The following is a 21,943-nucleotide window of genomic DNA, read 5'->3' as shown; positions in this document are numbered from 1 at the left end:
GATTAATAATTTCAACAATGTTAAATTTTCGACAACGGTGTTATGGTATTTTTCCGGCAAGTGGAAAACAAACACACATTAAACAATGTTTTTTTTTTCAAATTATTCATTGGCAATATAATATCGAAATGTTCTCAGGAAGTCAAGGGTAGTTATCGACCTGCATCTGAAGATAAAACAAAGATAACAGAGGTCAGAGAGAATAGTATAGACACGAATGTTGTGGATCTGCTGATCCACATATTACGATACGTGCTGAAAAGTAATGCCTCCGATTTTTTTTTGTGATAACTCTTAATAGTTTTTTCAAGTAAAAAAAACGTTATTAACATTCTACATCATTAATCTTCCTATTTATACATTTGCAGCCCTCTGCCGCAAAAGGTCTCTGAACTGTAACGTGTAACATGGGGTTGTGTAACGTAATCGGGAAGCGAGGTCCGATCGGTCGCGGAGCGGAAATCACTATGAAAATCAAAAATTTTTTATTTGCTACAGTTAGATCTTCCAGCTACTTCTCTACATAGTCGAAATCCGACGCAGACACATGCCGTAGCGTTGTACCAAATTTCCAGTACCCTCGTCATAGAAGGCAGCAGCCCGTGCTTTCCGCCAATTATCTACGCTGGTCTGCAGCTCGTTGTCTGTGTCAAAATGTTGTCTTCATAGCCAGTAGCTCATGTGAGCAGAGATGGAACTGCTCACTGTGTGCTCAAAACTGAAAACAGTGACCTGAAGCGATCGACGGGCATACTAAAGACACTTCCAACGCATTTGTGCAAAGCTTCATCGGATTTTTCACTGTGATCTCCATTTCACGCCAGACCGGATCTTAATTTCCGGATAGCTCTTGCGTGTTGGTGCTTAATGAACTCTCCGTCCATACAGGGATTGAAGGCCCAACGGTACCGACCGACTACCGTGATAGCCTCAGCCCAGAGACATCACAGAATATTGATATGGAAGTGCATGTGGTGATCACATCGCTCTCCTGAGCGCTGCGACATCTGCAACAATGAGACGACTTGCGTTCACTGTCGTCGATCATCCTGCATGCAGTCCCGACTTGGCTCCATTCGATTTTCGTCTGTTTCCAAACCTTGAAGAACACCTTCGAGGACTTCACTTTGATAGTGATGGAGCGGTGTAAGCAGAGGTGAGGTTGTGGCTTCGTCACTGATGTCAAACATCATACAGTGATGGTATCAACGAACTAGTCTCTCATTGGGAGAAATGTGTTCGTCTTCAGGGTCACTATGTTGATAAATACACTGAGGTGACAAAAGTCGTGGGATAGCGATATGCACATACACAGAAGGCGATAGTATCGCTTACACTAGGGATGAAAGGGCAGTGTACTGTCGGAGCTGTCATTGGTTCTCCGGTAATTCACGTGAAAAGTTTTCCGAAGGGAATTAACAGACTTTGGACGCGGAATGGTAGTTGGAGCTAGACGCATGGGCCATCCATTTCGTAAATCGTTGGGGAATTCAGTATTCCGAGATTCACAGTGTCAGAGTGCCCAGAATACCAGATTTAAGGCATTACCTCTCACCACGGACAACGCAGTGGCCGATAGCCTCCACTTAACGACCGAAAGCAGTGGGGCTTGCGTAGAGTTTTCAGTGCGAACAGACAAGCAACACATCGTCGAAAAACCGTATTCGTTAGGACAGTGCGGCGACTGGAAAACCGTGGCCTGGTCAGATGAGTCCCGACGTCAGTTCGTATGAGCTGATGGTAGGGTTCGAGTGGGGTGCAGACCCCAGACCCCACGAAGCCATGGACGCAAGATGTTAACTAGGCACTGAGTAAGCTAGTGGTAGCTTCATGATGGCGTGGGCTGTGTTTTCATAGATCTTTGACTGGAAATGGTTGTGTACGGCTACTTGGAGACAAGTTGCAGCCGTTCATGGACTTCATGTTCCCAAACAACGATGGAAGCTTTATGGATGACAGTGCACCAGGCCACAAATGTTCGTTATTGGTTTGAAGAACATTATGGACAATTCGAGCGAATGATCTGGCCACTCAGATCACCCGACATGAATCCAATTGAACATTTATGGGACATAATCGAAAGGTCAGTTCGTGCACAAAATCCTGCACCGGCAACACTTTTTGATTTATGGATGGCTACAGCATGGCTCAAGATTCCTGCAGGTGGCTTCCAACGATTGGTTTGCATGCCACGTCGAGTTGCTGCACTACGACGTGTTAAAAGAGGTCCACTTCCAATATCTAACACACTTCCCAACGCATTTGTGCAAAGCTTCATAGGATTTTTCACTGTGCTCTCCATTTCACGCCAGAGCGGATCTTAATTTACGGATATTAGAAGCCATCTCATGACTTTTGTAACATCATTTTAAATATGTAAGCAAGATGAATAAAGACGTAGAATTTTAATAACGTTTGTTTCATTTAAGGGGGTAGGACGTCAACGGGCCGACTTCGAGAAGGAGAGGCACCACAGGACATTTTAATTTTCACTGTCTATACTTTTACAAATAAATTCAGAAAACTTTGTCAGCATGATCAGGAAGGATTCAGGATTCACACTCATAGCAGTGGAAGTTCAAAAACACGAAAAAATAATATTTTTTAAATGTGAAATTTCATGATTTTTTTCACTTACTGTTGGCTGCATTTGTTGCTATAGGTACACTTTTCTTCGTAAGTAAGAGAGATTCTTCGATGAAATTTGCACAGCTTACAAACCATACTTACAGGTGTATGAAACTCTAGAATTTAGTTAATCTATGGAAAAATGAATGGGCTGTTACGTTTTAAACTTCGTGTTTAGAGAAAACTCGAATTTTATAGTTAATTATCTCAAATTTAACACAGTTTTTAGCAGATTTGGGAAATTCTAGAGTTTCATACACCTGTAAGTATGGTTTGTATGCTGTGCAAAATTCATCGAAGAATCTCTCTTACTTATGAAGATAAGTGTACCTACAGCAAGAAATGTAGCCAATACCAAGTGAAAAAATGATGAAATTTCACATGTAAAAAAATTTGTTTTGTTATGTTCCTGCTGCTATGAGTGTGAATCCTGAATCCTTCCTGGTCATGCTAACAAAGTTTTATAAATTTATTTATAAAAGTGTAGACAGTGTAAATTAAAATGTCCTGTGGTGCCTCTCCTGCTCCAAGTCGGCCCGTTTCACATCTTACCCCCCTTAACAACACTTAAGAGTTTTCACATAAAAAATTCGGAGGTATTACTTCGTACCTTCATGGAGGGTTGAACACTTGCCACATAAACGTTGTATAGATCTGGAGGTGCATCCCTTTATCTCTTACTAGCACAGGCTATTAGTTGTAGATGGATTACTTACAACCAGACGAGGCTCCGCAGGCCGGCCAAGTGTTGCAGGCGAACGTGGTGCAGGCGGTTGCCGTCCAGGAAGAGCCACAGCAGCGAGGACAGCTGCGACAGCTGCGGCACGCTGTCGCCCCGCAGCGCGTTGTCCGACAGGTACCTCAACAGACACGTCTTCCCTCTCATTCAGCTCGCCACAAGTGGAAGAAGGTAAAGAAGTAGAATGACAAGTTGGAGGATCTAGGAGAGACAGCTACACAGTATATTTCTATTGACCAGTGAAACACGTACCCTGCCATTCCAACAAGATTCGAGACTGGCTTAATAAGAAATAGAGAAAAGTGAAGATGGTTTTTATGATTCAAGTGTTCTACGCAGTGTCCCCCTACTTGAGTACAACACACAGCGTTCATATAACCGTGTGCAACTGTCAGAAAAGTCCTCCTTTGGGATATTGTCCAACGCACGCGTCACATTGACTTGACTGTCGGTCATGTCGTCAAGAGCGTTGACCATTCATGTAAATTTCTGCACCTTGTCGTTTTGTGGTAGGTTCGTGTGGATATAAGTAAGTCTCATCACCCGTACTGAGCCAGGCAGTTCAGTGGTTCGCACAGTGGACTCGCATTCGGGAGGATGACAGCACAAACTCACGTCTGGCCATCCAGATTCCGTAATTTCCGTAAATCGCTTCGGACAAATGCCGGGAGGTTCTTTTGAAAGGATACGGCCGCTTTCGTTTCCTTTTCTTGACACGATTCGAGCTTTTACTCCCTCTCTACTGACCTCGATGTAGACGGTACGTTAAACCCGATCTTCCCTTCTTTTCTTTTTTCATCACCCGTGATCACTTTTCCCAGAAAAGTATTGTCCACATTTTGCCTTTGAATCAAGTCGTGGCAAGTCTCCACGCGTTTCGGCGTCAAGGTATCTGGGAGAAACTCTTCTTCAAAACTTTCTGGAGGATGTCTTGAACACTTGACTTAGAGATACTTCTCCACTGCGGTTGGTGACACAACAATGTAGTCACGCTCCGGCCACTTCTCCACTACGTAACACTGCTTGCTGACAACTGACTGGTCGAATGCTTATCTGTTGTTTGCAAATATTAGTTCAAGCAGCCACCGTAGTTAATGGTCTGACGTCGCTTATACGCCAGCAATAAAATCAGTCTCGAAACTTTCCGGACAGGCGATGTACAATCAGGACCCTTTTCCCAATATGTGACATTCATAGCATGTCTTAAGGAACAGTTGTAGATGGATGATGTTGTTGGCGATTATTCATTAAATTTTTCAGGGTACAGAGCCACTTGATGTTCACAGAATGGCTGTAGCAAAAAGCCTCTCGAGCAAAAATGTGTTGGTAAAATGTAAGTTTCGCAGGAAAACTGCAGGTGTGTGTGAAGTGAACCGTTATGAAAAAGCTGCTGCTACGTTATCATACTATGTCACACATATACAGTGTGTCCCAGTTCCTTTAGGATTGTGCGTATGAAAAATAAAAATCATGGATTATGCCACGAAATCACTGTATTTATTCGCAATAGTATCCACCAGAATTAATACACAGCTAACATCGCATTAAAAGTGTTTTGAAATAGTCACTGTAGTCCTTTTTTGGAACTGCATTTATTGCTGCAGTACAGTTTTCTTGTCTGTCCTTAACTGTGTCGTAACGGTACCCTTTCATTGGAAACTTCAATTTGTGGAACGATCAAAAGTCGGTTGGGGCCAAATCCAGCGAATACAGGGGGTTATCCAGGCCTGTGAAGCATTTGCTGGCCCAAAACTCACACAAGATCTTCGCTTTTGGGGCTGTCTTGAGCTGTTGTGGGCTGTTGTGGGCTATTGTGGAGGAGTGACCAGTTACCTGTCTCTTTGTACTCGGGTCAGAATTGACGAATTCTCGCCCACAAACACGAAACATAACATAACACTTGCTGTTGCCTAACTAATCCACCGCCATTTTCCGACTAGTGCTAGACAAGTACTGTTACATTTAAGGTAAGGGCGCCTGCTGCAGCGATGCTAGCACTTTGATCTTTTATGCGACTGTCGTTGCAATTTGAAGGATCGTAACTCAAGTGTACACGAGAGAGCATTGCAGTTTGGAATTTCACACAAGCAGTCCTAACGGAACTGGCACACACTGCGTATTCAAGGAGTACTGAACTAATCAAGGAGTTGAATCATCTTCTAGAAAATTAAGTCTACGTATAATGCAGTCCGATATCACGTGTCAGTTATGCAATAAGGACACGTACACAATACACACACGGGCACAAATGACTTGAAAATACAGGGGTGGACAAAAATATTGAAACACGAAAAACCCAACACAAGCAAAGTACAGTGTAGGAAAATCGGTGGCATTCAAAACAGATTCCAGTCGTCCTGGAACGGATAAATACACCGATAAACCAAAACATTATTGCCACTGCCCATCGCGACGTTCGATGCCGCCTGGTGGCGTTGCGGGCCCGTGACGCTGTAACAAAAAAAAATGGTTCAAATGGGACTTAACATCAAGCTGTAACAAAAGATGTAAGCGGAGCAGACACAGATGGAGGGTCACCCTAACGAAGACATGGACTGCAAATGGGGAAATCCACTGAGATTAGCGACTTTCACAAAGGGCGTATTATTATAACGTAGAGCCTGTGAATGAGTATCTCAAAAACGGTCGAAGGTTCACGTGTTACTGTCGTGAGCATCTACGCAAAGAGGGAGGCCAGTGACACTACCACTAGGCGCTAAATGTTTGGAAATCCACAAGTTTTCACAGAAAATGGGGCACGGAAGCTTGTCTGCTCTGTAAAGAAGGATAGATGGTGATCTGTGGCATCTATGTCCAAAGAGCACAATACTGGTGCATGCACAAGGGTTTCAGACCACAACGTACATCGTACGTTGTTGAACATAGAGCTCCACAGCAGACCAGCCCTAGTGTTCACACGTTGACCCAACGACATCGACAGTTACGATTGCAATGGCCACGGTACCATCGATATTCGACCGTCAATCAATTGAAACGCGTCGGTTCTTCAGCTGGATCACATTTTTGCTACACTAAGTCGACGGTCGTCTCCATAAACGCCTTCATCGAGGTGAACGGTAGCTCGAAACGTGCAGCGCACCACCACCTGCATCCCTTCAAGCTTGATATCTCCCCCGACGGCGATGTCATCTTCCAATAGTATAATTGTCGGAGCTAGAACCGTGCTACAGTGGTTTCAGGAGCATTATAGTAGACTCACGTTGATGTTTTGGCAACCAAATTCTCCTGATGTAAATCCTGTGGAACCCATCCGGATCGCTATCGGTCGCCATCACCGCGTACCCATCTCAGTGGCTCGTTATTTACGCGAATTACGTAACCTGTACATAGACATCTAATGCCACATATCTCCACAAACCTAGCAACGAACTGTCGGATCCCTGATATGCAGCATCAGTGGTGTATTTCGTTCCAAAGACGGACAAACAAGGTATTAAGGAGAGGGACATAATGTTTTTGCTCATCAGTGTGTAAATCCTACATCTACATCAATATACATATTTCATAAGCTACCGCATGGTGCGTGGCGGAGGGTACCCTTTACCACTATTAGACATTTCCTTTCCTGTTCCACTCGCAAAGAGAGCAAGGGAAATATGAGTATCTATACGCTTCAGTATGAGCCCTAATTTGTTCGTGGTCCTTACGCGAAACGTATGTTGGCGGCAATAGAATCGTTCTGCAGTCAGCTTCAGATGCTGGTTCTCTAAATTTTCTCAATAGTGTTCCTCGAGAAAAACGTCACCTTCCCTCCAGGGATTCCCATTTGAGTTCCCGAAGCGTCTCCGCAATACTTGCATGTTTTTCAAATCTACCGGTAACAAATCTAGCAACCCGCCTTTGAATTTCTTCGACATCTTCCTTAAATTCGATCTGTTAGGGCTACCAAACACTTAAGCAGTACTCAAGAATAGGTCATACTAGCGTCGTATATGCGGTCTCCTTTGCAGATGAACCACACTTTCCAAAATTCTCCCAATAAATCGAAATCGATCACTCGCCTTCCCAACTGCAATCCTCACAAGGTCTTCTATGGTATTCAAAAGAATCTTATACCATTATTCCCGCAAAATAACGGCTAGTTCAGGCAACTATGATGAAGATGGACAGCGATTACGCGTTATGACTGTGGCGGCCGGGGAAGATGCACCATTTCATCTTCGCGCTCACAAAACATGTCCTCGACGATGCGAGCAGTCCCCTTGAAATACAGCGTCACCATTGGAGAGCAACCACTCTACCATTAGATGGACCTAATCAGCCAAAATGGTCACATCATCCTTGACAGTGAAGCGAACTTGTCAAGTAACCATGAGGGTCTATGGAATACCGTGTTATGGCTACCCAAATCATCACTGAACCCCCAGTCATGTTTCACTCTTGGGACGTAAACTTAGCAAGAGGTTGGAAAGAGCGTGAAAGAAGATTCATCATGCCAAATGACATTCTTCCATTGCTCCATGGCCCATGTTTTACGACTTCGGCACAATGTCTTCCTGTTAAGGACGTTTGCATCACTGATTAGTAGTTCTGGAATTCTATATCTCCCTACATTTCCCTGCTTGTGGAGTTCTCTTCATGTTGTTTTAGGGCTGACAGAATTCGGAAGTGCAGCATTCAGTTCTGCAGTGATTTTTGCAGCTGTCGTTCTCTTATTTTTCCTTACAATTCACTTCAATGGTCGTCAGTCACGCTCACGTAAAACACTTAGGTCCGGGTTGTCACTTAGCTGAAGGTGTTTTTCCGCTTTCCCTGTATGTAGTACAGATCTTCGATACGGTGCCTCCTGAAACACCAAGCACTTCGGCTACATTGGTTACGGGAGCACCCAACATTCGAGCGCCAACAATTTGCTCACGTTCCAATTCAATGAGCTCCGACATATCCACTCACAGTTACACAGAACACAGTTCTGACCACAACTGACACTTGTAACGTATTGAGGACATTGCACAGGTGCCATTCATGGCCAAATACAACACCACAGCCTGCAGGCTTAGTTAGCATCTGCATTTATGTTCAAGCATGCATTTCTCACGGTGTTTCCACATTTTTGTCCAACCCCTGTATGTGCGAAATGTAGGCACTAGGAATAATAAGCACTCGCGAAAGTAAAACTGTAGCTTACATGTTAACAGAAAACTACGAAAGCTTTTCAGAAACAGGAGAACAGTTGTGGAAATAATATACTAACAATCTTTCCAGTTGTGTCTGCCCATCGAATAGTCCAGGTGGAAGAAACTCAAGACCATTGTCATCCAGGTTCCTGAAAGAAGAGTAAAATATTATATTGCTTCAAAATCACCAGAAATTAAAATTTTATGTTATACACTGGATGAGGGGACAGAACAAGTGAAAGAAGAAAACTTTCCTGTTCTTTCTGGACTGCTTAACTCTCTAAAATAGATCAATTATAACGATAAGCTGGTGACTGTCCATCACGGACCCTGCACGCTATGATCAGAGAAGCTAGCTGAGCATATTCAATACTGTGACCCAATTTTAAGCTGATGTCATTAAGGTTTTCTTTTTTCCTACAGATATAGCCTTACACGTAGAGCGTTACAGACGGGATGGCGTGCCAGACTTAGATCGAACCGGCACTCTGGATTAACGAGAGTTGATTTGGTACAGTGGCTAGCCTGAATGTTCCATACTCTAGTTTAGGATAATACCGGACGTGTTACTGTCTCACATAAAAGAATACAAAAATCCCATTACATACATAACAAGGTTCACACGGTTCACGCACAGGCGGCGCAAGTCACTTTCCTCCATTAGATTTACTGACGACTGCTGCAGCAACATAAATAATTGCCAAATCATTAACTAAACCGAATCTCTTAACCAGGGTAGATTTATAGAATGAAAAAAATTATTATCAACTCTTTCCAAGGCAACATCAATATGTACAGGAGTTTCCCTATTCCAGTTGTTCATTTCTAGTTGATCACTCATCCATCGAGTTGCAAGGTTGGCTCGACCGTCTTTTAGCGAGGTCATATTCGCCCTCCCTAGCAGTCATTGTTCCTTTCACCACTGGCGAGCGCTGTTTAAATGAGTGTTACACCTCAGTATGGACAGACAGAGCACTGAGAGCACATCCCTGTGGACATCAACGACCTGGATTTTGCCATTACAGAACTGCAGCTACTAAGAAAAGACTCGCGTAAAAGGATTAGCATAGCCTGACCAGGCATCCATGGTATAATCGACCACCCTGTCAGGACCTGCCCACAGAGTAATAAGTACCAGGAAACACCTCCCTATGCTTTATGCCATGCTGTAAAATACCATTTACGAAGCTAGTGAGACAAAGACTCGAAGGAAAAATTATCCGAGTCAGACTGTAGCAGAAGTAGGGGTGTTATTTCCTTTTTAGTGCGACCAGGTAGATGGCCACGCCATGGGGACGTCTCTTGGCTGTTAGCAAAGCAAGAGCCGATGTCTGTTACCCAGCGGAATTTCACTTTGTTCCCCAAGACATCGGATTTTCTACAGCGTCTTTTAAGTTGGAAATAAATGTGCAAGAAGTCCCGAAAAAGTACCACTGTTTACTGACAAGTGTTAACAGCGTGAGAAGGGGATTACAAATGATAACATCTGCATTGTAGGATTTCTGAGACTATTTGGTGAAAGACCTGATTTTTGAGGTATTTTCTGGAGTCACTAAAAGCTATGAGCATCGGACAGTATTTCTACGTGTAAAAGACAAGCTGCAGGCCTTGTGTTTAAACGTGTTGCCTATATCAAATCGGAAGTTAGTGATCTATAGTGTCCGACTAAATATTTCTTCCAGTACAGAAAATTTACAAGAATTTCCCGTGTGCCAAAATGGAGTCCTGAGTCGTTCTTCCGATTTTTTAGACAAGAGTGTGGCTTAGTGCGTATTTGGTTGGTGAGAAAAGGCCTGTATTAGATGATGAAGTTGTTAGTAATCTGGAAATGTTGTTCAAAGAAAAAAAATTAACTTGACAGCTGTAAATTGAACCTAATGTATCGTATTTGTTTCCATGGAAACCTGAAGTGTCTTATGTGATACCTGAATTTCGAACAGTTATCCTGGTTTACACTTGCGAGGATGTTCTCTTGACGTGTGTCCGGTGCTCTACGTTCTTCCATCTAGTAATCGAATCTTGAGTATTTTTTAAAACACTTGGATGACTGAAAGGTATACAGGGTGTTACAAAAAGGTACGGCCAAACTTTCAGGAAACATTCCTCACACACAAACAAAGAAAATATGTTATGTGGACATGTGTCCGGAAACTCTTACTTTCCATGTTAGAGCTCATTTTATTACTTCTCTTCAAATCACATTAATCATGGAATGGAAACACACAGCAACAGAACGTACCAGCGTGACTTCAAACACTTTGTTACAGGAAATTTTCAAAATGTCCTCCGTTAGCGAGGATACATGCATCCACCCTCCGTCGCATGGAATACCTGATGCGCTGATGCAGCCCTGGAGAATGGCGTATTGTATCACAGCCGTCCATAATACGAGCACGAAGAGTCTATACATTTGGTACAAAGTTGCGTAGACAAGAGCTTTCAAATGCCCCCATAAATTAAAGTCAAGAGGGTTGAGGTCAGGAGAGCGTGGAGGCCATGGAATTGGTCCGCCTCTACCAATCCATCGGTCACAAAATCCGTTGTTAAGAAGTGTACGAACACTTCGACTGAAATGTGCAGGAGCTCCATTGTGCATGAACCACATGTTGTGTCGTACTTGTAAAGGCACATGTTCTAGCAGCACAGGTAGAATATCCCGTATGAAATCATGATAACGTGCTCCATTGAGCGTAGGTGGAAGTACATGGGGCCCAATCAAGACATCACCAACAATGCCTTCCCAAACTTTTACAGAAAATCTGTGTTGATGACGTGATTGCACAATTGCGTGCGGATTCTCATCAGACCACACATGTTGATTGTGAAAATTTACGACTTGATCACGTTGGAATGAAGCCTCATCCGTAAAGAGAACATTTGCACTGAATTGAGGATTGACGCATTGTTGGATGAACCATTCGCAGAAGTGTACCGATGGAGGCCAATCAGCTGCTGATAGTGCCTGCACACGCTGTACATGGTACGGAAACAACTGGTTCTCCCGTAGCACTCTCCATACAGTGACGTGGTCAACGTTACCTTGTACAGCAGCAACGTCTCTGACGCTGACATTAGGGTTATCGTCAACTGCACGAAGAATTGCCTCGTCCATTGCAGGTGTCCTCGTCGTTCTAGGTCTTCCCCAGTCGCGAGTCATAGGCGGGAATGTTCCGTGGTCCCTATGACGCCGATCAATTGCTTCGAACGTCTTCCTGTCGGGACACCTTCGTTCTGGAAATCTGTCTCGATACAAACGTACCGCGCCACGGCTATTGCCCCGTGCTAATCCATACATCAAATGGGCATCTGCCAACTCCGCATTTGTAAACATTGCACTGACTGCAAAACCACGTTCGTTATGAACACTAACCTGTTGATGCTACTTACTGATGTGCTTGATGCTAGTACTGTAGAGCAATGAGTCGCAAGTCAACACAAGCACCGAAGTCAACATTACCTTCCTACAATTGGCCAACTGGCGGTGAATTGAGGAAGTACAGTACATACTGACGAAACTAAAATGAGCTCTAACATGGAAATTAAGCGTTTCCGGACACATGTCCACATAACATCTTTTCTTTGTTTGTGTGTGAGGAATATTTCCTGCCCGCATCTCGTGGTCGTGCGGTAGCGTTCTCGCTTCCCACGCCCGGGTTCCCGGGTTCGATTCCCGGCGGGGCCAGGGATTTTCTCTGCCTCGTGATGGCTGGGTGTTGTGTGCTGTCCTTAGGTTAGTTAGGTTTAAGTAGTTCTAGGTTCTAGGTTCTGGGGGACTGGTGACCATAGATGTTGGGTCCCATAGTGCTCAGAGCCATTTTAATAAAAAAAAAAAATGTTTCCTGAAAGTATGGCAGTACCTTTTTGAAACACCCTGTATAACACTGATAATGGCGTAGCGATTATTTTAACCCTGGCTTAATGATGCTGGCGAGTCTTATCATCACCGTTTCATGGACGTAGCAGTGCCGAGAAGTGGCTCATGTCTGCCGATAAACTTTTCCTTGTGAATCAGCGACACAATACATTGCGCATTTGTCTCGCACCCTGAGCTTCGTAATAATGGATGGATTACGGGCGCGTTAAGCGTGGGTAATCACGTGACGTCCATGTGTGTGTGAGAACGAGAGGACAGATGTTTCAGTGTAGCTTTTAAATTGTGGAGCCGGCCGGGGTGGCCGAGCGGTTCTAGGCGCTACAGTCCCAGGTTCAAATCCTGCCTCAGGCGTGGTTTTGTGTGATGTCATTAGGTCAGTTAGGTTTAACTAGTTCTAAGTTCTAGGGGACTGATGACCTCAGAAGTTAAGTCCCATAGTGCTCAGAGCCGTTTGAACTATTTTTTAAATGGTGGAGGCTCTCTTCAAGTTTCCATAAATCTTGTGCATGCAGATCACCGCCATTGTTGCTACTATAATGAGGACATTTGACTGCGGGAAGTGGATTCCCGCCAACGATGGTCTAAGGTCTATTTGTGAGTAATGTCTGCCACAGCTCACTTATCACTTGAGGACGCAACGTATGCTGGACAATATACGTTCTTATACTATCAGTAACCCAGTAATAAATATTCTCAAACATTCTCACTCTTTCACATGGAAGAACACTAGACGCAGTCACCTGGGGTACAAAAATTCCAGCCGGGGAAGGGGGTGAAGGGGGTGGGGGGGAATTTGGCGACAGGGAGGACACCTGGTCACCCTCTGTCACTATTATTATCAAATCCAGTTTATCATGTCGAACGCGTGAAGATACGGAATAAGGCCAGACAAAAGGAGATATACTAGCTTAGCAAGACATACATATCTGATGATAATATACATCGAAACCAGTCATAAAATAAAGAAATACTTTTTTCGATCAAAGACTGTCTTAAATTCCACAAATTTTATACACTGCATCACTATGCCCTCCACTGTGCTTGTGTCACATTTCATTAAACGTACTTATGCTCCCCTAGTAAATCTACAATGACAATTATGTCCATGCACAAAAATTTTTGTGGCTTACCAAAGAAATATAAAAGTTCTGTTCTGTTAGGTTGCTCGAACCACATAAATTTATAAATTCAAGACTAGTCTCGCAGCACTAACGTCCTTAACGGTAGAAAAGCAAACAGGTGTCCTCAACTTTATTTAAGTAGCAGTATGAATGTGGGCAGGAATATTAAGTTGGAATCAAAGAAATAGAAAGCAGTAAGTCACTGCAAAAATACGCTTTATCTTTCAGCTTGCCAATGGATTTATTGTTCTACGTTTTCGGCGTTGGAGCCAGTTTCCACATTATTCTTGGCTGTAGACTACGGTATACTGTAAAATCATTAACAAATGTACCGGCCATACCCTCAGCTGACTTCATTAGGTTATGTAATACTACTGGAACTATGAAACTAGAATTCTAAATACACTGAGTTTACCCAAGTACATATAATCCTTCGAGAGGAGGTTAATAAATTTTGTAGTCTGGTCATATGACAGAAATGGAGAGGAAGGAAGCTGAGATACTGTAAGCGCTCTTGGTCCGCGTATGTAACGTGGAGTTCTTCAGCCCTCCAACATGAACAGCAAAGATGATTACAAGCTTCCATTGTCTTGGCTGCCAATACTAGACGGCATACAAACCGACAGCGGTCGCGAGGCATAGCCATCACGTGCAGTGGTAAACACTTCCGCGGAATGCATGCAACAAGGAAGCCACCACCCGTCAATCGGAATTTTGTAATTTCTTATATTTATAAAACGTGAAGTTCAAAAGTCAAATATGAAATAGTAATAGCCGAAATAGTTCGATACAACTCTCAAAAATTCTCGAGAAAATCGACATTGAAGATTTCTGAGGGAACATACTTCACTTAAGGCTATTTTTCTTCTTTTATCGCTGTGGTCTTTTCTTTCGTTTTATTTTTTTCGTTAAATTCGAATACTTACATCATGTAAATATAAAATTCATCGGATATGTACTAATTAACAAGTATTTAATCATTTCTTATAAAAATGCACGTCTTCTTATTTCTAATTACATATTGCACATATTCTAAAGGAAATTCTCAATTGTAATTATTTTATAAAAGAGTGCTAAAATTAAAAAAACGCATTACAAATATATTAACAATAGTTCATAAAATATTGATAATTAAGAATTTATATTTGCAATGAAAACTGGAATTTTGAACCCAGTGTGTAATTAGAAACAAGATGTTGTGCATTTTTCAAAAAAAAATTGTGATTAAACATTTGTTAATCGGCTTATATTGTATATATGCTGACATAGATATTCGAATCAAACGAAAACTAGAATAAAATTAAAAATGTGACCAAAGTGGGATTCGAACGAGCGTTCAGTCGATAAGCAATTATCGCCCTCCAATGCTAGCGGGTGAACCACGCGACCGCTCATGACAGTCGCCTTAATGTTAATACATTAAAGACTCTCCGAAAACTTCAAAGTCCATTTTCTCGAGAAGTTTTGATACTTGCACTGAACTGCTTTCGTTGGTTAACATTTGTGTTCTGAACTTCAGATAGCATAAATAAACAATTTAAAAAATGTGATTGTTAGGTGTGGTCCTTGTTAACACCATTTTAACCTTTATCGACGCCAGCGGAATCACGCCTCAAAGCAGTCCCCCCCCCCCCCTAATTCGCCAAATTCTGCCACTAAAATGCCAACATAATTTATGCCAATAAAAAGCCTCAGACGCTCATTCCCGATGTCCAAACATACGGCGAAATTTATTAAACTCTTGTTATAGGTGCTTAGGAGGAGCAGAGAAGGCAGTAGATTAGAGTTCGAGTGAAATTGTTCCAATAACATTACGTATTGTTTCTAGAATGAAATTTTCACTCTACAGCGGAGTGTGTGGTGGTATGAAACTACGTATTGTGATGAATGTCACTTAAAACATTGGCTGAAACACTGGTTCGCCATTTTTTCAATACAGTCACTTCTACAGTTCACAAATGTTTTTTTGAAAAGTAGCTTTAGTTTTGCAGAGAGTCATACAAATCTTAATACTACACACAAAAAAATGCATTTCTGTACGCATATCTATGGCGTGGCTTTTAGACACATTACCAGATATTAAAACATTTGTTTATTTTCAGCTTGACAGTTCACTCCCAATTCACCATAGTTCTTAATACCTCTGAACTATATCACCAGTTTCTTTGGTGCTGAATGTACTGTAAATATGAATCCTGTGAGCCACGCAATGCGTTTTTACTTCACACTACAGAAATCAATACTCTATAACAAGAGCAAGAAGTACATTTAGTGCAAAAGTAAATGCAACCTTTGGATTCTCCAGTGGGCTTTCTCCTTTTAAGAATACGTCAGGTGCCACAGTTTGCACATTGACATTAGCAATTGTAATCTTAATCCTCTTAATTGGTATAACTGCTTACCTGTTTCGAAGAAAATTATTAGCGTTGTTTTAAAATTTTCCAGCCCAAAATCCCATTGCAGTTGATAAGTGTTCTGAAGCCGCTAAACGCTTTCCAGTATTGATCGTGACCTCGATAGAGGTTCAGTATTTGCAGAGTGTATAATTAAACTTTCGCTGTTTGAGCCGTGTAGACGGAAAATTATTTACTGAGTGGTTATTCAACTTTACGGGAATGATGTTCCGACTGTGTGTTACAGAATTTACATCGTTAGTAGTTTTAGCGTCGTGACTCGCTATTAAGCCTTGGTATTTGTACGGCGACGTAGGGTTGAAACACAAGCATCACTGTTCATTACAGCTGTAGACAGTCAGCATGGGTCTGTCCAAGGTGAGCAGCACTTTACTCGTAAAGCTGTTTCGTCATAAGAACAGCAATAGTGCTGCTGATTTGGCGAGTATCGACCCATTACAGTAATACGGAGAGCTCTTCCTTTTGCGCCGGGGTTGAAGAAAATGATTTGGAAGTTCGAATTAACTGGAAACTTTGGAATTGCTCTGGCTGAGCCCGACGACCAATTGCACCACAAACTGTTGAAGTTACTGTTGCCATATTCGAGAATGCTGGACGCAATGTGCACTTTTCAAGAAGAGCACGAACTGTGTCATGTCAGCTGAATATTCCATAGTCCACCGTTCTAAAAGTGCTACGAACAACTGCGAAATGTCTTCAACTTTTTAGTCCTGTCTTCCCTAGTTGCGTGTAATATTACGGTATGTTGATAATTTATAGTTTTTGGACCGTCTGACTACAACTGAATGAAACACAATTTTCGTGCCGTCCGGGTTTCGCCTTTATTCTCTGCAAGGCATCTTCAGTGGCAGGTTGCGTGGGCGGTTTTCTACATCATTCAGAAACCAACATCGTTATGCAATTGATTTTGACTTTTGTGCCACTGTAGAACTGTTTTTAGTATTTACATGAATATAACTTGGAATTAAATCGTTCTTTTTACATGTTTTGTTGAATTGTATGTGCTGTATCGTCTTATGGAGTCTCAGATGTATTTTCTTGAACCTTTTGTACATGTTGACAGGGAATTTCGAGTAGACTTTGTTCTTACGTTTATAGCAAGGGTTTAAGTTGACGACAAGTGGCTTGGGAACATTTTGTGGAGTAGTGAAGCATACTTTACGCTCATAGTGGCAATTAACACTCAAAACTGTCACTTTTCGGGATCGCCACCGCAAACGAATGTTCATGAAGTTCCTCTGTATAGTGAATGCGTCACTTTGTGGTGTGACTTCATGGAACGGTATACGACTGGTCCATTTTTCTTTGAGTAACTCGGGCCCTAAGGAACATGGACATGCACATGAACGGTTCATGTTGCTGTGGGAGGGAGGTGCTTTGTTCTCAACTGTTTTAATGCACGATGGAGCTCCACCTCACGCTGTTGGTGAAGTCGCTCCGTTAGCCTTTAACACATTTGGAGAAAACCGAACCATAGACCGATTGTTCCCCACTGCGAGGCTAACAAGATCTCAAGATATGAACCCGTGTAATTTCTGGCTTTGGAATTAGCTGAAGGACGGGGTTGATCAGCAGGATACTAACACACTTTGGAAGTTAAGATGAGCATACCGAGTAAAGTAGCAAACATCGAGACGTTTCGGGCAGCAGTAGAGCAATCTCTAGTGCGGTTCCATGCTGTCGTGGATGCAAATGGTCGTCACATTGAGCAACGTTTTTAACCTGGATTGTAAACACGTAACGTAGTCAACAAGTGTTTGCCTCTCAATTGGAAATTAAATTGTGTTTCTTTCAGTGGTTTATTTTTCATTTATCTTCCGCATGTCCTTACAAAAGTTTCCACAAAGATTCATTATCCTAGGATTACTCATTTTTCCTGGGGCTCTCTTAAGTAGCGAAAGAGTAATTATAACCACAGAATAAACACACCAAAAAGGTATTGCCTCACCCCGGTTCCCATAACTCCCCAAGATAGACGTTGACTGTGGATATTGTATCACAGACGCAGTCCCTTTGACTGTTCAGAGATGTCACTAAACCAGCCCAAAGATGTAAACAACCATGCATGAGAACCGCCTATTACACGGAGGGGGTCCGACGTACGATCAGTTCCAGTCATTCCACAAGGAAAGAGGTACACGGGTCGTATTGTCTGTAGTTCAACCATGCCTAGACGGTCAATACCGCGGTTCGATCGCGTCTGCATTGTTACTTTGTACCAGGAAGGGTTCTCAATAAGGGAAGTGTCCAGGCGTCTCGGAGTGAACCAAAATGATGTTGTTCGGACATGGACGAGATACAGACAGGAACTGTCAATGACGCCTCGTTCAGGCTGCCCAAGGGCTGCTACTGCAGTGGATGACCGCTACCTACGGATTATGGCTCGGAGGAACCCTGACACCAACGCCACCATGTTGAATAATGCTTTTCGTGCAGCCACAGGACGTCGTGTTACGACTCAGACTGTGCGCAGTAGGCTGCATGACGCGCAACTTCACTCCCGACGTCCATGGCGAGGTCCATCTTTGCAACCACGACACCACGCAGCGCGGTACACATGGGCCCAACAACATGCCGAATGGATCGCTCAGGATTGGAATCAAGTTCCCTTCACTGATGAGTGTCTCATATGCCTTCAACCAGACAATTGTCGGAGACGTGTTTGGAGGCAACCCGGTCAGGCTGAACGCCTTAGACACACTGTCCAGCGAGTGCAGCAAGATGGAGGTTCCCTGCTATTTTGGGGTGGCATTATGTGAGCTGACGTACACCGCTGGTAGTCATGGAAGGCGCCGTAACGGCTGTACGATACTTGAATGCCATCCTCCGACCGATAGTGCAACCGTATCGGCAGCATATTGGCGAGGCATTCGTCTTGTAACGTGGCTGTAATTTCGCACCTTACAAGCACTCATCTACATACTCTGCCGTGATTTACAACCGGAATTAGGTATCATTTGATACGTTGTACATCGTATATATGAATATTTAAAGAAGCTTGACATTGTCACGTACACCTTGTAAATAATTGTTAACGCTTATTGCATGAAAGGTGACGGAATGTCTTTATTATCAAAACGGCATAATGAATGATCGCCTATACTAGTAGAGGTTGGAACGCCAGTGGAAATGAAACGGCAGGCGCAACTCAAGCCGTGGGTGGAAAATCCAGCACAGGTGTGTTGGTCCTGCTGTACACAGGAAGTGTCAAGACGGACGGTCTGGGCACCTGAGCGCGGAAGCACAATACAACGGCGGCCGGCTGGTATTGTAGCGGGGGCCGGAAGGATAACCGGTTAATACTTCAGAAACTCTGAAAATCTTGATCGCAGCAGAGAGGAACGAGGAATCGTTACCTCGGAAATCGCGGGCTGGGTTATTTCCGAGGGTTTTTACTCTGAGAAGCGTACCGTTGTATGAGTATAGGTATTTCCTCGCAAAATTTCCGCGTTGGACGACAAAAGACTAAAATATGGTTGGTCGGCGTTCGAAGAATCTGTAGAGAGGGAGGATATTCCATGATTTCGTGAATATGATTCGCCTTCTGAGTTACGACGGAGGGGAGCCGAGCTTTGGTGGGAAGCCAGCGGTGGAGAGAAGAAGTCTTCCGTTTTGTGCGCCCATGTTGGACGGTCGCTCAGTATTAGATTTTGTTGGTACAGACGGACTTGCTGTCTTTTCTCTCAGGAGATTTTATAGTTAGAATGGTTAGGCACTGTACTGTTGCGAACTTATACGATTTCGGACTTTGCCTCCTGGTAGGGAATAGTCGTTGAGTACGCATTCAGTGATTGAGAGTACTTCCTCTGTCTATACTCACGTAGAGACGCTGTCTGAATTCCATCCTTGTGGCTGGGAACTCGCTTTTCTTGTCCGTAGAACACAGAGAAGAGAAGGCAGTATTACATCATACTAGTCACGGGACCGCCTTCTGCCGTCCTAGTGTTTGAAAGAGTTTTTATTTTGTGGCTGGAGTTCTTCCATCGTCGCAGACGTGTATGAGAACGATCACTCCAACGCACCAGACGCAGTACATACGGTGATATTACTAATTGCTTCGGCTTATTAGGGCTATAAAGCTAAACAGCTGTGATCACGTAAATTTTATTTAAACTGAGGTTGCACACCACTGTAGATCATCATTGAAAGTAGTGTCTTCTAGTGTTTGATGTCAGTCATTTCGCATTATTTATCTTAGATCGCGTAGCCATAAAAAGGGCAGATTTGGGGGCAATTCATCAATCATATTAGTTTGAAAATCCATTTTTATCTCTTCCTGTACACTGAACATTGATAAATAAACATTTCTAATATATAAAGGGGTTTTAATCCGCAGTAAATGTATAAGCAGAAACAGAATTTATCATTTGTAGTTACTAGTTTCCTTAATTATTCATTTATGTTTACGTTGTAATTTATACGTTAAAGAGTAAGAAGGAGGATATAATATCACCCTTAAGAGATCCTAAGATCTGCTTCAGGGGGTAGTGAGACAGGGCCAAATCTTCATTTTTGCGTTCAGTATTTTCCGTTGCGCACATTCATTTTATACGTGCCTGGAGTAGCATCTTGGGAGTCTTTATGGACGACAATTCGCGCACCCATCGTGCACATCTTGTGAATGACTTCCTTCAGGATAACGACATCGCTCGAATAGAGTGGCCAGCATGTTCTCCAGACATGAACCCTATCGGACATGCCTGGGATTGAAAAGGGCTGTTTATGGACGACGTGACCCACCAACCACTCTGAGGGATCTACGCCGAATCGCTGTTGAGGAGTGGGACAATCTGGATCAACAGTACCATGATGAACTTGTGGAAAGTATGCCACGACGAATACAGGCATGCATCAATGCAAGAGGTCGTGCTACTCGGTATTAGAGGTACCAGTGTGTACAGAAACTCGTCCACCACCTCTGAAGATCTTGCCGTATGGTGGTACAACATGCAATGTCTGGCTTTCATGAGCAATACAAAGGGAGGAAATTATGTTTACGTTGATCTCCAGTCTTCTGTATAGGTTCCGGAACTCTCGGAACCGAGGTGGAGGTGATGCAAAAACTTTCTTTGATGTGTATTTTCTACGTCCTTATGCGAATACGAAGTACCAGAACTCATCAACTTCACTTCTTAAGCTTTATTTCCTTCATCCAATTTTTCTCCACGTTTCAGATCTCAAGCTAGGAACTCAGCGTGATGGTGCAATGTAAGATACTGGGCTTGCTTTCGACAGGACGGTGGTTCAGCTCATCGTCAAACCATCCAGATTTAGATTTTACGTTGTTTCTTTCAACTGATTAAGACAAATGTTGGAATGGTCGTTCGGTGAGGACACCACCGAATTCTTTCCCCAAGTCGAACTTGTGCTGCGTCTCTAATGACCCCTTCGTCGACGGGACGTTAAACTCTTAATCTTCCTTCAACTTTCTGACCAAGTTCAAAGCACGTTCAAGAATAAAACCAAAGCTTCCAGTCAAATTCAAGTATAACGGCATAGTTTATACATGAATTACATACATAATGGTTTGATATATTCCTTAATTTAACGTGTATGCATCTGAAAACTATGAAGAAACCCTACCTTTTTTTCTGACAAAACGGAAGTCTCAGTCAATAAACAAAAAATCTAAAAAATTATGAAAATGGTATCATGACACCAACTAGTGCAACAGTTGGGATAATCACATTGAACTCAGTTCAGATGTCAACTCATCAAACACTTTGATAATTAAGTACGGTAATCTCTGCATTCACATGGGTTTCAATAAGCACAAATATGAGCGTGAATGCTATTATAGATAGCCTGATGTAGGTATGATCTTATTAAACGTATACCGATTATAGCTAATTCAAATCAGATGGGCGCGGACTCGTATGGGATGGATTTATTTGGGTTTGGCCAAGACTTGTTCTATATCGGTGGAGCTCTGTTACTTCAATAGAACTACTAGTTAAGCAAGCCAATGGCAATGCTAGTCTTGACTGAATTCCAGTCTCTGATAATGCCTCTGCAAGTATTTATGTATT

The 21,943-nt window shown here is 42.9% G+C and overlaps 1 protein-coding gene across 1 annotated transcript in view; it reads right to left on the bottom strand.

Annotated features, from left to right (window-relative positions):
* The window catches only part of LOC126183839 (relaxin receptor 1-like), an 847,723-nt gene that overhangs the window by 399,246 nt on the left and 426,534 nt on the right, over window positions 1–21,943 (bottom strand). The window contains exons 5-6 of the mRNA XM_049926099.1: window positions 8,583–8,654; window positions 3,345–3,488 (exon numbers count right to left, since the gene is read on the bottom strand). Of these exons, the coding sequence (XP_049782056.1) occupies window positions 3,345–3,488; window positions 8,583–8,654 (216 nt within the window). The remainder of the gene's footprint in view (window positions 1–3,344; window positions 3,489–8,582; window positions 8,655–21,943) is intronic.

This window comes from Schistocerca cancellata, chromosome 4 (genome assembly GCF_023864275.1).
Source record: "Schistocerca cancellata isolate TAMUIC-IGC-003103 chromosome 4, iqSchCanc2.1, whole genome shotgun sequence".
NCBI lineage: Eukaryota > Metazoa > Arthropoda > Insecta > Orthoptera > Acrididae > Schistocerca > Schistocerca cancellata.
This window is presented reverse-complemented; position numbering and strand designations above follow the sequence as displayed.